Source organism: Typha angustifolia, chromosome 10, assembly GCF_048772165.1.
Source record: "Typha angustifolia cultivar Huaian chromosome 10, ASM4877216v1, whole genome shotgun sequence".
Taxonomy (NCBI): domain Eukaryota; kingdom Viridiplantae; phylum Streptophyta; class Magnoliopsida; order Poales; family Typhaceae; genus Typha; species Typha angustifolia.
In genome coordinates, this window is record NC_133248.1 from 9,091,503 (window position 1) to 9,106,654 (window position 15,152).

The window sequence follows — 15,152 nt, forward strand, 5'->3', positions numbered from 1 at the left end:
CAGCCATACTCACAGGCAGAGAAACATGATGTCAAACATGCCCATAGCATTCTGCACATACCTCTACCGATACAATCACAAATACCAATTTTGTACAGAAGGTAGAAGAATAATAGCACTGCATGTTGTAGGAAAGGAAAAGAAAAAGAAATGAGCCCAAATAAAGCAGATATCAAGTCTGGGAGCTCTGAGCACATTACATACAAACTTACCGATATATAAGAGAGCCAATACAGCAACCATCTTCAAAAGATTCGCGACACAAAAATTCTCTATATAGCAAATTAGATCCCATGTTGAACCACAAGCTGAACTGGGGATAAATGCAAAAGAATAATACGACTGAGGAATTTGTCGAAATTTGTGGTCAAATCCAGAATCTATCGTAACAAATAATTCAACTGCAATTATAAGACACAAATCTGGCACAGCAATTAGATGTATATGGAGTGGCTTGTAACTAAAGGAAGCATGTATCGATCATGCATTTCTTACCAAATTTTAATTTTGCAAGAGATTTTGAACACACTATCTAACTATGAAGAAATGAGTAGCAAAAAGGAGGAGACACCTTTAAAACTCCCCGACTTTTAAAACGAGTCATATAATGCAGTGCCTCTGCAATACCTGCAAGATTTGCCAGAAAGAAAGTCTAGTGGTGCTCCAAACAAGTCACCAAGAACTTTAATGAAGCCTGATACCAATGAACTAACAACGTTTCCCATCGAACCAACTGAAAGTTGTCACTTAGCTTCTGCAATATAACGTAAAAGACAGGCTCAAATATTGCAGATTGAACACCATCCAAGCCAAAACATAAAAACAAAATCAAAATTTCTCATAAGAATCGGATCACAGAGAAGAAATAAGCCTGAGAATTATTCTTTTTTTTTTGTTGAGAAAGTACACTCGATTCTCTAGTTGTATTAGGGAGAGATGCAATTGGGTAATTTTATTGTTAAAATTATTTTACCCTGACATTGAGATTGGGAAGTATTGACGAAGAACAGACCAGGAAATAGCAGGAAGAATCCAAATTGTTGTTGAGATGTCGTCAAGAAAGTTGTACGGGATCGGAAGATTTGATGTCTCCTTCGGCAATTGATTCGTTTGTCGAGTGAGAGAGAGAGAGAGAGAGAGAGAGAGAGAGGGGGGGTTTGAAAGAGAACGGACTCAGTAACGAACGCCGATATGCATTTACGCCGACCAATCTGGGCCGTTCCACTAAATTATGACAATGATATAAAACTATTCTAAATTTCAAGCTTATGATTCGGTCGGCTCACCACCCAAATGATGTGCAAGTGAGAACAGTGAATTAATGCACGCATATTCAACGGTTCTAATTTTATCTGAAATATTATATATATTATGATAAATTTATTCTCAATAGGGAAAATTACCATAATACCCCCCCCTAACACAAATTCATTAGGAGGCCATTTTTTAAAATGTGCTGAAAAAGAAGAGTGCAATATCAACATATCGTTTATAAGTGGCAAGTTAGGATCTTGACATTTACTTAAATAACTGTTAAAATACATGCTCTTAATCATTGATGGAAAGAAAGACATTAAAAGAGAAAATATCCAAGATTTTATTTATTTATTTATTTATAATGGTTTCTCATCTAACACTTCATGTACAGTACCTTAGTGCGTTTCACAATGCAATGAAATTAGAATATAAACCAACACAAAACAAAGAAGACTTCCAAACTCAACCAATCGTTAAAAAGAAATGCATGGCCTAGTTAGGTAGAGTGCCATCTCACGATGGTCCGAAACTTGACAACATGCATGCTTAAAAGTGAAGAGCAATGCCGAAGGGGACGAAGGATATATATATTATATATTAATGTTCTTTTCATACTTTTAAACGATGCATGCCATAAGATGAACTCAGATGAGAACTAGATGAACCTAGCTAGTAGATTGAGGTGGGGCTTGCCTGATCAAGATAGGGGAACTTGTGGTGCAGCTTCTTCTCCACTTCTGGATGTTTGGAGACCAAGTAGAGAAGTGATGAGAGAGTAAGAGTAAACAAAACAAACATGCAACCTTGTCCATTAACGCCAAAAAAAATAGAGCTCGAGTTGTCAGAAAACACGATGGTTTCTATGTTTTATATATATTCTAACAAGCTCCGAGTTTGCTTTGTTTGTCAGGTAGTATTAATGTGTATATTTTGTTTAGTACCGTGCATGCAAGGAAGAAGCCCTTTTGGTGCAGGCTTCTATTGGTCATGGCCTCAAAACTTTTTAACTGCGACTCTTTGCATCGTCCTGGGTCTGCAACAATTACCATTGGCTGCCCTCCCATGTGGAACCTGAAAGGAAACAGCTTGTGGCGGCAAATAAGTAGAGCTTAGCTCGAATAAATTGGAACATAAATTAATTACATGCATTATAGAAGAAAAAAAAATTTGATCATTTCATACAGGTAAAAATTAGTATTCCCATCCACTCCTTCCCGGAAACAAAATAGAAGTAGAGATAACAAACAGATATATGAACTATAGCGGATCGAGATGGATAAACATATGAATCAGGTAATGGACGTATTAAATATAATAGGGCATTATAGGACAAATAAATTAGCAATTCGATCTTATCACAAAAATGAGAAACATATTTAGTCCTAAAGTATAATGTTACTTGTAATATGACAAATGTTACCAATCTATAGAGGTTATAAGGGAATGTGGTATTGATATACCTGAAGATTGGATCGTAAGTCTTGGCCATGGTACTGAGTACATCTGGTCCATAATAAATGCCCCTACGAGTGGAGCAGTGGGAGGACCAGGCACCTTCTTTACTCCCCAATAGGGTGCATAGAACTATTTTAGTATACCAAGAAGCTCAAAACCAAGGCCACCAAGTAGGTACCATGCCTCCAATCCTCCAACTCCAAAATGCCCAGCTCCATTCGATATAGCCTCTTTGATGCATAGACTTCAAAAGTCTTCAAATATGTATATAGAGGATGACAAAGCGATCAATTACAGAGTTACCCAAGGTTCCAACACTTTCCTTGGAACAAACTCCTTGGAAGAGGGCAAGACATGGGTGATGGGTGGCTCCTGGCTTGTTAATTGTAACCCGCCATTATAGACCAATAAGCTACTCCGTATTCTCCAAAGAAGCTTATTGGTGATCAAGAATACATTTCCAATATATAAGAACTTGAAATTATTCCAAATTCTTATAAATTACATTATGTAGATGAATAAAATTGGTAGTGGTAGTAACTACATTGACCTCCGCATCACATCAATGAGAAGCGGTAGGTGAGTGGTTGAGAAGTACTTAGTCACTAGCAAAGCCTTGAAGGATAACAGCAAAGAAGAATGGAGCTGTCACGGCCTCACGGGTATCAGTTCTTGCCTCTTTGTCACTACGATGTGATTCCAACCCAGAACCATCCATTAGCTAAGCCCTCCTGAGAGGTGCAGAAGAAATCCCAGAGTACATGTTCCTACATCTTAAAACAAATTCTGGGAGGTTCAGAAGAACGTCCCCATGGTCTTCAATGATAAATCGTCTGTCTATTTATTCACCTCCATTCAATACAGTAGGAGACAATAAGTTGTGCAAGGAATAGATAGGGAAAAGCTTCATATAGAGTAGAAACATAAAGATAAAATAGAATTAGAAGATTGCGTCTGAATCTGGTTTACTGAAAAAGGACGAGAAATATCCAGATAATTGAAAATTACTACAAGATAGTACATCAATAAAATAAAAAAAATTTGACGTGTCACTACCAGTTTGCTACGCAACTGTGTGCCTATGAAGATTAAATTTAGTGATGAGCTCCTTGCCTCTATAGACTATTTGATGCGCCTAACAAAAATTATTATGAAAAAGACGGCAAGTGATGGTTTGAATTATAGAACTGAGAGACTTGGCAAACTCCATCAAGCAACTAACCGCAGACTGCTTCAATAGCAAGTGATTTAGTCATGCCAGGGCATAAATCTCTTTCAAAGTTCTCTTTGGATAGTGAAACAGCACAGCTACTTACATGCAGACAGGCCTGCCGTACAGAAAGCAAACATTTTTTATGAGAGAATATTCCAGAAATACTAAAGTTTACTTTGTAAACAGTTCTTTTGGTAAGGAAGCTATTGGTGAAGGCATGTAATATCACCATGTTTTGGGTTGAAGTTTTTAATCACTTGGAGTGTTACTTTAGTGGAAAATAATTCCTGGACATAGTTAAATTCACTTTTAAGATGATAGTTTGGGATTAAGGCACGTTACAGTTTGTTTTCAAGAATATTCAGCATAGATATAACCATTACCTTCTCAACTACAGAAATAGAGTTGGGATGATGGCAGCTTCCTCGGCGGTAGGATCTACATGTTCCATTAGGGTTGCCAAAGCTTGCAAATTGAATGGAAGATATAATACTGCCCTCTGGGCACATCAAGTGCAGTTCTGCTGCATCTCCATCCGTATTTGTGATGTCCTTATCCCAGAACTCTAAGTCCTTGGAAGGATAGTTCTCTGATACAAAGCCACAGACATTTGTCACACGTCTTCTTGAAAACGTTATCTTTGTAGGATCTCCACCTTTTTCTTCAAAAATAACAAGAGTGTTTCCTGACGGTTGAAACCAAGATCTTGGGACATGGTACCTAGTCCACAAAGAGAACATATGAAACTATAATCCATTAGTCAATTATTTGAAGTCATGCATAGCTAAATACACCGGTTATAATTCAGAATGACTATTATGCAATGAAATAGTTCAATGGAAAGAATAAAAAAATTTGAAGAAATAAAAGCATGATTGATATGTAATGAAGAATTGAAAGGGGGATTGAAACTTCCTGCCCAATTTTGAGCAGATTGTTATGATAAAATATTATCAACACCGTGATTGTCAAGTAAGGTTACTTAGTTACCATCTCTGAGTTGGTTCTCCACATCCTGTCCTGCATTTGTCTGGGAAGAACTTTCCCTTGTAATTACAACTCGAGGTACATTTATCATATAAGGAACTAGTTATGGGCCAATATCTTCCGATGGCATTTCCATTCAGCCAAGCCTGGCCTTTACCCATTGATTGCATGTCAAGCCCAACTGGATCAATTCCTTTTGGAGGATCTACAATTACCTGCAAAATACCCCGATACTTGCAATCAATAAAAATTTCACCTTTAGAGATGAGAGGGCTTCCCAAAGAAAGAATATCCCAATCCACATCATTTTTTATTAGATGTCAGAAAGACAGAATTCACATACAACTGTGACAAAGTGAAAGATTGAACAAAATCACAAACTACTGCAAGTAGAAGAAAGAGGCCTGCCAAACCAATACATTTGGACAGGCACGGGGAAGTTCCCTTTCTGATCTTCACCTTGAACCATTCCTTTCATATGACAATTGGTGATCTAAGGTGGTTACTAATTCAAACTTATTTAGAGAACCAAACTAATCTCCCATGAGAATATCACCTTGTACCAGGTCAGAGGTTGATTCTTTGGCGGCTCAGATTTTGGTGTCCACTTTACATCATTTTGCCCATCTGACTTGAATATACTATGATGTTCCCCTTGCAATCCAATCTATCATGACATGCATTAAATTAACACAGGTTAAATAACAATATAATATGCTTGCTTTGATTTTCATTGCCAAAGCTCTGCAAAGAAGAATAAGTCTCAATCTAGAAGTTAAAAGAACTAGCTTAAACTTCCATCATAATGCCAAAACTCAAAAGACCAAAAGAGCTATAGAAGAAGTTAACGGATCCATCAAGCAAGGTACCATCATATTTTATAGACAAACTCATGTCAGGAAAGAAAACTCATACTTCAATCTACCATACCTTGTAAACCCATTTATTTGAAGACAAGTCCATGGTCCCATTTTTCAATCCAGAGATCTTGACACTTGTTAATCCTGCTCCTACCCATTCATAAAATGGTCCTGCATTCTTCAGAAACAAAAGGGGAACATGAAAATCCTCATTAAACAATAACAGTCTTCCTAGCATGAGGACAAAATTACCGCTAACAATTACTGTCATAGAATTAGTTAAAGGCAAATATAATGAATCCAATTAAATGTACCAAAACAATAGAATATTAGCTCAATAGTAATAAATTGTAATTATGAATCCTAATATTTCTTTTCGTTTCTAAATTGCTGGAATGGGATATGAAATCTTATTTGTCTTAAAAGCAATGAACATAGACCGGTATCTAGTTCTTATTCATATAAACAAATATGGCTAGAAACTTCAATATCTGATTAATAACTGCTTTATAATGCATAACTACTTACTTGCAAGCCAACCGTCATGCTTAGAAAAGCAAGTTCATTCTTTCCTGGCCCCAAGGGAATTGGAGTTTCAAGCGTGAAAGTAGAATTGGAGCCACTTCCGGATGCACTGGCTAAAATGAAAGTTTTAGGACAAGCAGCATAATCACAAGGATTCACATACAAAAATATTAGTAACATAACATATAGTACTTCTAGTAAAGGTAATTCTGTATCTTGCGAGCACATATAAAAGAAAGGATAACTGGAACAAATAAGCATTAGTCCTATGCAGTGTTATGATGACTCCGGCATGTTTAATCTTTATTTTAACATATGCATAAACAAGAATATGTTCCAGATCTTTTAAATTCATCTTAATTTATAACATAAGGTTCAGGATGCGAATTTCATAATCCTAAAACAATATCAGTGAGAGATGGGAGTTTTACAGGAATGAAGGAAAACTTAATTAATCAAAGTCCTTATTGGGTTCTTATGCAATGCTGGCACATTTGGCATGCTCAACTTATGCTAGGGAAAGGCAATCACCAAATGACATTTTAAAGCTAGTTGTGCTATAAAATCGAAAAGCCCATGCAGTACAGTAATCAGTCTCCATTATCTTGGATGAAACCATTGCATGAAGCTAAGATACAAATGCTTGAGAAGTAATGAGGCCCTCTAGCTTATGCCATATTCATATATAGGTTATAAACTGAAATAAGTTGTATGGACTTGGTTGCCAAGTGTTGATGTGATTCCAGTTAGATTCACTAAGTAGAATCCTCTAAGTATCAATTTCAAGGTAAAATAACATTTCACAATTAGGCAATTACTAGTGTTTGAGTATAAAAATATAAAAACCATTGCTCTCAACCAGTTTAAGTTTTTAAAGTAATTAGTGAGTTAATATGATATGATAACAGAGATCCCGAGTTCAAAGACTGTCAAATCTATCTATCATTTAAAAATATCAAATCTCCACTTATTTAAGTTAAATCAACTTCCTGGATATATCAAAATATCTCAAGTTCAAAAGTAAGCAACTTCTGCACACCATTCTCTTCATAAGAGGAAGCAATTATCACCATTCACATGCACATCAAGATCTTTCTCTAGGATATCACCAAAATCATAGCTAACAATCACGAAGGAACCACCAACTCTAGTGCCATCATTCTCATCCCTCTTTTTATTCAAGTGTTATAACACAAAACACAAAAAAAATGTTGTTCTCTAACGGCTTAACATTTTAGAGTAATTAATGAGTTAATAATTGTAAGGGCAAGAGCTGATGATCTACTCCTTTACGCATAAAAGGAGAAGTCGTGGCACCTACACAAATGACACAATGAAAAAACATTATGAAAGGATGATGTTGAATTCTATTTACAACAGAGAGAACTCTGGCACTCCATTTAGTATGTCCTTTATGCAAAATCAGACTAATTAGAATTTTAAGATTTTGTGACAGAAAACAAACAAGATTCACAAAGTAGAAACCACACGTAGTTCGCGCCAGTATTTCATTTAGGTACACATAAAGGAAGAGTAAAGAACTAACCTTGAAGTCTCTGATTTAAGAAAACATGGACAGCGTGGCCTTTTGATTCAACCTTGAGAATTGGATGGGTTCCATCACTCAAGAATTTTTCACTTTCATCAACACGCAAACTGGGGTTTGTAAAAATAATTCAAAGCCAACTATTAGTCTCTCAGTGTAATTGTAAAATCACTGTATTTTTGCACCTGAATAGTATGCTCTTGTAAACAGCCTCTCAGGATTACATAGTTTCTATTTATAGCAAAGAAAGCTATGAGAATATGCAAGTCTCAAAACTTAATGGATGTACAAGAATATATGTATATAAAATGCATCTATTTAGATCTTCTTTTCGCTTGCCGGTATACTAAATAGTCTAAATTATCATGAGGATTAGATTATTTAGACTGAACTGACCAGCAAGGCCATTCAAACGGCCATTCGATCGTTTGCATGGAAGCACAGAATTGTCCGTGTTTCGGTGCACAAACGAGTTCAAACAATTCCAGAGGAACCAGATAGTTGCCGTGAGGTTTGAACGACCCTGAGGGCATTTAAATGCCGTGATGAATCTGCTATGACTTGAAGGCTTATTTGCAAAGATATTTATACCCTTCAAATCTTTCTAGGGTTTAGAAACATTACAACATCACGAAATAGAGAAGACAAAGGTGAAAGGTTGCTGAATAGGTCCCAAGAAAGGGCTCTTGGATTGGATTTATCTCTTCATTTGGTATCTTCTCTACCAAATCTTGTTACTTCTTGTCTAAATATTGTGAGGGGATCATCTTGCTCAAGGATAGTTTATTCTTCCTATTTGGATGCTATCTTTTATGTTAGAGTGAGCCTATTGTTGATTTTGAATCGAGGTTTGAGTGATTTATCTCCACATGTACTATGTTTTATTATAGTAGACCGTTTAGTTGTCTCAGCCCGTGGATGTAGGCTATAAGCCGAACCACGTAAATATTCTTGTTTGTGTTGCTTATATTTGGTTTGCTTGCACCATATTATTCTCGTCTATCTCTATCCTGTGATTGTTGATTTGAATAGCTTCGCCTTTGCATAAACATTATGTCCGTCAATTTAGATGTGTAACAAATCGTTGTTATAATACTAATATTTCCCCGGTAACATTATCCTTGAAATATACTTCCATGGTTTACTCAGAAATTAGACTAATATGATAATCACTACGACAAACTTGACAAATTGAAGGATAGATACACTTCCCAGAGCTAGACTGACCTTGTTGTGTACCAAAGATAGTCACTGGAGTCTTTGGTGGTATTAATATGATCTACAAATCCATCTTTCACAAAGTCAGGTTCACCCCAAATACCAGCCTTCTCCACGAAGATGCTCCACAGAAGAGATGAAGAGCCTTTCTGTTGAACACCTACTGCTGTCTGCAAATTTTCTGGTACCATCTCAATTGCAGAAGTTTGTGATTGGACCTATAGAGAGTGGTTCCACATAAAAACATGATTAATATAGCAAAATAATTCTTATCATATCTAATTGCGTCAGCTGCTAGCCTGCTAGTTGTTATGACTTATGAGACACTATTTTTCTTCAGGCTGTGCCGTCTACAAATCTGTAAATGAAAAGCATATTATCTATGTACACATGCAGATTTTATGATAAGCTAATGAGTAATAACTAAGCTTATATCTATCGAGGACTTTCTTGTCCATGAGCAAGCAAACTGAATGGTCTGACAGCTGATTAGATCAATGATTGCAAGTTTATCATGACCCCAGAACACCTTAACTTTTTTTGTTAAAATATAAAAGATAAAAAAACTGTTGTTTTTCTAATAGCTTAAGCTTTTTAGGTCAATCGGCTATCTAACATACGGCTATCTAACATAGTACTAGAGCAAGGAGATCTTGAGTTTAATTTCCACCACACCTACCTTGTCAATTAAATAAAAAACCCCTCCGCCCATTTTAGTCAAGTCCAATTTTTACAAATAGTTCTTCAGCCTATGAAAATATCTCAAACCCAAAATTGAGGGGATATGTTGACACTGGTATGAAGGGATGACTGATGAAAGCTGACAGAAGTTTACATAAAAAAGTTAAAACCACCATTAGGTCAACTGGTTATTTAACATGTCTTACTTTAAGAGACATATTCTTGTGCAACATACTAATCAAGATGCTAATCACTTGAAGGTTCAATTTGATTTAAAAAGGCAAAACAACAAAAATGTAGAGACTGCAACTATTCTCCCATCTTGGGATAACTAATAGCCTCAGAAAGTAATGCATATAAAGTATTGACAGTGCTACAGATGAAAAGGAAAACAAGAGCAGTAGAGACACCTTTGCAGTATTGAATACCACGTTCTTGCAATCTGGCAAGATACTAACTGACCAGGCAGGAAGATTATATGATTTGTTCTGGAAAACGATCAATTTGTCCTCTTTTTCATCCATGTTAGCAAGGAATGCGGCACACCCTGAGGAATCTGTATAAACATTGGCCTGCACAAGCAAATAACAAATGAAAACAGCATGAGAAGAGCTTGATCCGCAGAGAATAATATGCATAAAAAATAAAGGACATAAAATAATCTATAAAGAGAGGTACAACAGAATGTAGACTAAGATATAAATGTTAAATCTCTAATGGACTCAAGGGAGCACAATGGAGGCAGTAAGATGAATGAGCACAGAAGAGGAATACTGAAATGCTCTATTTGTTGTTGAGTTCCTATTGTGTCCATAAATTGCAATCACCAAAACTGGAAGGTCGACAAAAATACAAATATCTTTTAAATCATCATAAGTACATAAGTTAGTGGTTCTACATAAAATGAAGACATAACATAGAACAAGATTAAAATCAGAAATATCTATATGAAAAAAGAAGATATGTTACATGTGGTTTCTTGTAGACTTGCTGAGGAGTTGATATTAAGTGTAGAAAACTAGTTCACCTCTTGAAGAGGACCAAATGAAAGTTGTTTTGACTCGCCATACAATAATGCTTGCTCGCATAATTTAATAGATTTATGAAGCTCTTTCAGGTGTGCCCATTTTGGAAGCCTGACCATGCCTGAAATCAAATTATTAATTTACTAAGGATAGAAAAAATAACATCCAGAAAAGGAGAAAGAGAGTACTACCATATTCATCAATTGGTGCATCATAATCATAGCTTGTTGTAATAAAGGGTCCCCCAGAAGTGCGACCAAAGTTTGTTCCACCATGATACTTACAAAAGGATATTTATTAAAGATAAGATTTTTATACCAAGGGGCACCTCTATACACCAAAATTTTATCGGTAGTCAAAAAAGTATACCATATAATAATTCTGAACACTGCCGCCTTTCTGGAAAAACCGAGCAACAGAAAATGCAATATCTTCAGGTGGTCGATGTGGATTTGTAGCCCCAAAAGTTTGAAACCTGGTAGCAAGATTAAAGAATCAAAACATAGCAAGGATTATGAAGAAAATAGGACCTTAAAATTAATATACGTAAATCTGACATAAAAAGTTTAAGCTTTCCATGGTGACACATTCACACTTTGGTTGCCTCTGTCACTATAGTACCAGAAGTTACAGAGTCATGCTGGCTATAATTGAAATTGGATTCACAGAACTAGGTCAGATATGGAGTCACCTAAAACCCTCAAATTTTCTAGAAATTATGGAATTAAAGATATAGAACAGAAAAATAAAAAATAGAAAGAGAAGCAACAGTTAGAAAAATTACAGGACAGAGCACTCTTAACTCTTCAGGATTTACAATCAAGTTCAAGTTAGTTATTGAAGTGCTTTAAGAGAAAGAGAGCAGTTGGAACTGCAGAGAATTAGGGGTGAAAAGCGGAGTGCAGGTTGACAGAAAAAGAAGAGGCACAAAAAGATTTATCTTCCCAGACACATGAAAGGAAAGTTAGTGAATTGTTTATGGTGCACAAAAGAAAGAAAGTACAGAGAGATGGCAATCAAACACATAAAACTTGTAAAAGCCTACATACTTTTTTATGAATATTCTTGAAGTAGTCAGCCAAATTTAAAGTTCTGATATTAAATTAAATTTTCTTCTGAGGAAATCTGTCAAATTCAAAACCTTGAAAGGATTCTTATTACAGAGCTAAGGTACTTTACCAACTTATTAATTGAAATTCTACCTCAGTTATGAAGTAAGATATTAGATTATCAGCTCATGAAGCATAGGCACAATAAGCATTAGTTAAGATATCCTATGTTATCATAATAAAAATAACTAAGCAAGGACTTAATCTGGAAATTTGAGTTAGCAAAGGAAATGTATATAATTACCATCCAGGCCAATTCTCTGTCCAAATCTTTGGCTTGTTTGGAGAATTTGGTGCAAATTGATCACAGTAGAATGAATTGCAAGTATTAATCTAGGAATTTAGGAAAAAAAAGAAAGAGTTAGCAGATCTAAAGTTGTATCTGACCTCTGCATAATACCATAGAACTCAATGAACAATGTTTAAAGGTGATCTCTTAACATATAAATATGGGCATCAGTGAAAAATGCAAAAGAAAGAAAAAGGAAAAGATTTTGGCTAAATGATGTAACCTGAAGTTTGGCAAAATCAATATAAAACCACTCAAGTTTCAGCAGTTTGACTTTTGATGAGAATATTGTACCTTCAACATCTCCGTTCACAAAAAAAAAATTTCTTGTGCTAAACTCACTAACTACTTTAAAAGTTTAAACCGTTAAAGAATAATCTTTTTTTAATTTTATATTCTAACACTCCTCCCAACTTCTCTAAAAGGTTAAATACTTAAAGAATGATAATTTTTATATTTTATATTTTAACACTCCCCTTATTCCTGAGCTTGAGATTCTTTGGGATTCACAGAAAATAAATTTAACTTAAATAGATAGAGGTTTTATATTTTAAGTAATAAATCTAGTAAGATTCCAACTCAATACCACTGCTCTATTACCATGTTATCTCACTAATTATTCTAAAAGTTTAAGTTGTTAAGAAATGTGATTTCATATTTCATATTTTTAACACCTTGAAGTCCATAGAAAATTACATTTTGAATCTTAAAGGCTAGTTAATCAGCAACAGATGATTAATAAAACTTCAGTTTTACGGTTGACTTTGATTTTGAAAATGTGAATCACCCTGGAAGCATGCAATGAGAGGTTGCAGTCGTTGGGTAGCAACATGAAATTTCTAAACATTCTTACATATGTATAGCATTACAAGTAAGTGCTGTGGGTATACTCAATTAGAACATTGACACTACTGTTGTAGACAGACTATAATTTATGAAATTGACTTTGAAGAATTTCCCCACCAAGGGTGTAGTCTGTAGAACTAAACTGTCAAATTATGGACTATGAGGCAGCCAAGAAATAATTGGCACATTTTGTCTCCTATCATATCTTAATCCTTTATCTTTAGGACTTTCGGCTTGTGAATTGAGCCTAAAGTTTATATATTAAATTTATTGGTTGAAATGCAGCTGTCCATATTATCTTTGTTCAAAATAACTAACATTAGCTCTTGGCCTCTTGCTCTCTCTCCAAAATCAACCATCTTCTACATAAACAAGGCCAAGTTCCCAAATTTCGACTTCCAGTCTCATACTAAACTAAAGCACATTGGAAAACTTACCACAGGATCGGGGGCATCATATTGTTGACACATAATCCAAGGCACACCTGTATCTTGGGACAGAGCCATACTGGCAGCCCACATTGCATACGGTTTTCCTCCATCTCCATAGACTCTTTCAATGTCTCCATATTCATTTTCAATCTGCAGTGCATCAGACAAGCTGGTGATATAATGGCCACGATTCGAAGTCCAAAATGATTTTGTTATATATATAAGAAAAAGAGAGCATATCTTGAAAAATTTAATGCCGGACAAAGTTTTCTGTCACTAATAAGAGATCAGTAAACAGTCATAAACGACATACACGATTATTGAGAGTCTTCAAGAACCACAGGACTACAAGGACTTAGGCTTCTACAAACTGTGGAATTTCCAATTAAAGAACTTGATTAATGCACTTGCCTGAGCCAAGATGATATGGCCACCCTGCGGTGCGAAGAACTTCTCTTTCTTCATCATTTGCACTACATAAGTCGTGAAGCTCTTCATATGACTCTGTAATCAAGAAGCAATAAACCAACTCGGCTATCAAATCCATGTCATAAGTTTTCAACGAACACCACAAAGATGACAAGTTTCTAGATTCCCCACACCTTGAAAGGCTCACTGCTTGTTCTGAACACGGTTCCCGGTACATAATGCAGCCAAACCGGCACCCCCCTGCATCACCAAAAAAAAAAAATTCACAGAACCTAGCTCCCTCCACCAAAAAAACGAAAATATCAACCTATAAACCAACCCAAAGTTCCACTCGGCGGCGACAAACGGCCCGATGCGGAGGATCATATACAAACCAGCGTCGCGGACGATTTGCGCAAACTTAACCAAATCAAATCGATCCTCGAAGTAATACTAGAAGAAAGAGATAGAAAGAAAGAATCCGATCGAGATCAAGAAATGGAAGCAGGGGAGTGGATTAGTAATTCCAAGGAAGTTTGAACTCACATTGCCGGGAGAAAGCTCGTGGCCGTTCCAGAAGACGTAGGTCTCGATGCAATCGACGCCGCCTTCCTTGGCGGCTGCGACGAGTCCTGGCCACATCTGAGAGGAAACCCGATCAACAAGTTAGAGAGAGAGGAGAGAGAAAGGGAGAGATAAAGAAAGATGCAGGAAGGAGTACGGCGGGGACGCTTCGAGGATAGTGGATGGAGGCGGAGATAAGGAGCTTGCGGCGGCCGTCGATGAGGAGGGAGCGGTGGTCGTAGGTGACGTTGGAGGAGGAAGAGAGGGAGAGGAGAGAGAAGAGTAGTGAGAGGAGAAGGAGAGGGGAGGAGGTGAAGCGCTTCTTGGCACTTGAAGTCATTGGCGTTGTGGCTTGTGGTCTTGCTACGCTTTGCATCGAGGTGAGGGGTTTATAAGAGGAGTGAGTTAGAGAGAAAGAGAGAGAGAGAGAGAGAGAGAGGAAGACATGGATGGAGCTCCGTCTGAGTGGAGCAGTGCACTGCAGTGCACATACATGGGAAGTTGTTGGGTAGTATCATTTTATTACTGGAGAAACAACCAATGAGTTTATCGCGCGGTAATTGTACGGAAGAAAGGAAGCAGAGGCCAATATTTATGAGACACGTTGAGGTATGCAGATAAGAGCCAAACAAAATTGCCCACGTCATGTCTCAACGGTATCTGCTGTTCGAAGAGGCACAGCAGAGGCGCACCGAATGGTAGATTTGAGCGAGTTTTGGCGCGGACGGCATTGGACGC

At 36.6% G+C, this 15,152-nt stretch overlaps 1 protein-coding gene and 1 long non-coding RNA gene across 3 annotated transcripts; both read right to left on the minus strand.

The window, feature by feature from the left end:
- Nucleotides 1-80: 80 nt before the first annotated feature.
- LOC140768392 (uncharacterized) lies at nucleotides 81-2,192 on the minus strand. 2 transcript variants are annotated; one of them, XR_012105760.1, is made up of 4 exons: nucleotides 1,951-2,192; nucleotides 572-754; nucleotides 213-313; nucleotides 81-118 (listed from the first exon to the last, which is right to left on the minus strand). It is a non-coding gene; the product is annotated as an uncharacterized lncRNA (long non-coding RNA). The 2 variants fall into 2 exon arrangements; XR_012105759.1 differs by lacking the exon at nucleotides 1,951-2,192 and having other exon boundaries at nucleotides 572-967.
- Nucleotides 2,193-3,623: 1,431 nt separating this feature from the next.
- LOC140768391 (beta-galactosidase 3) lies at nucleotides 3,624-14,892 on the minus strand. Its single transcript, XM_073108653.1, has 19 exons — nucleotides 14,572-14,892; nucleotides 14,397-14,492; nucleotides 14,191-14,303; nucleotides 14,045-14,111; nucleotides 13,854-13,946; nucleotides 13,449-13,592; nucleotides 12,121-12,209; nucleotides 11,137-11,242; nucleotides 10,959-11,046; nucleotides 10,770-10,888; nucleotides 10,153-10,314; nucleotides 9,071-9,279; nucleotides 7,844-7,953; nucleotides 6,301-6,410; nucleotides 5,843-5,950; nucleotides 5,469-5,579; nucleotides 4,916-5,127; nucleotides 4,309-4,645; nucleotides 3,624-4,040 (listed from the first exon to the last, which is right to left on the minus strand). Exons 1-19 carry the CDS (start codon nucleotides 14,788-14,790, stop codon nucleotides 3,930-3,932), a joined length of 2,604 nt encoding a protein of 867 aa, XP_072964754.1. The 5' UTR covers nucleotides 14,791-14,892; the 3' UTR covers nucleotides 3,624-3,929.
- Nucleotides 14,893-15,152: the final 260 nt, after the last annotated feature.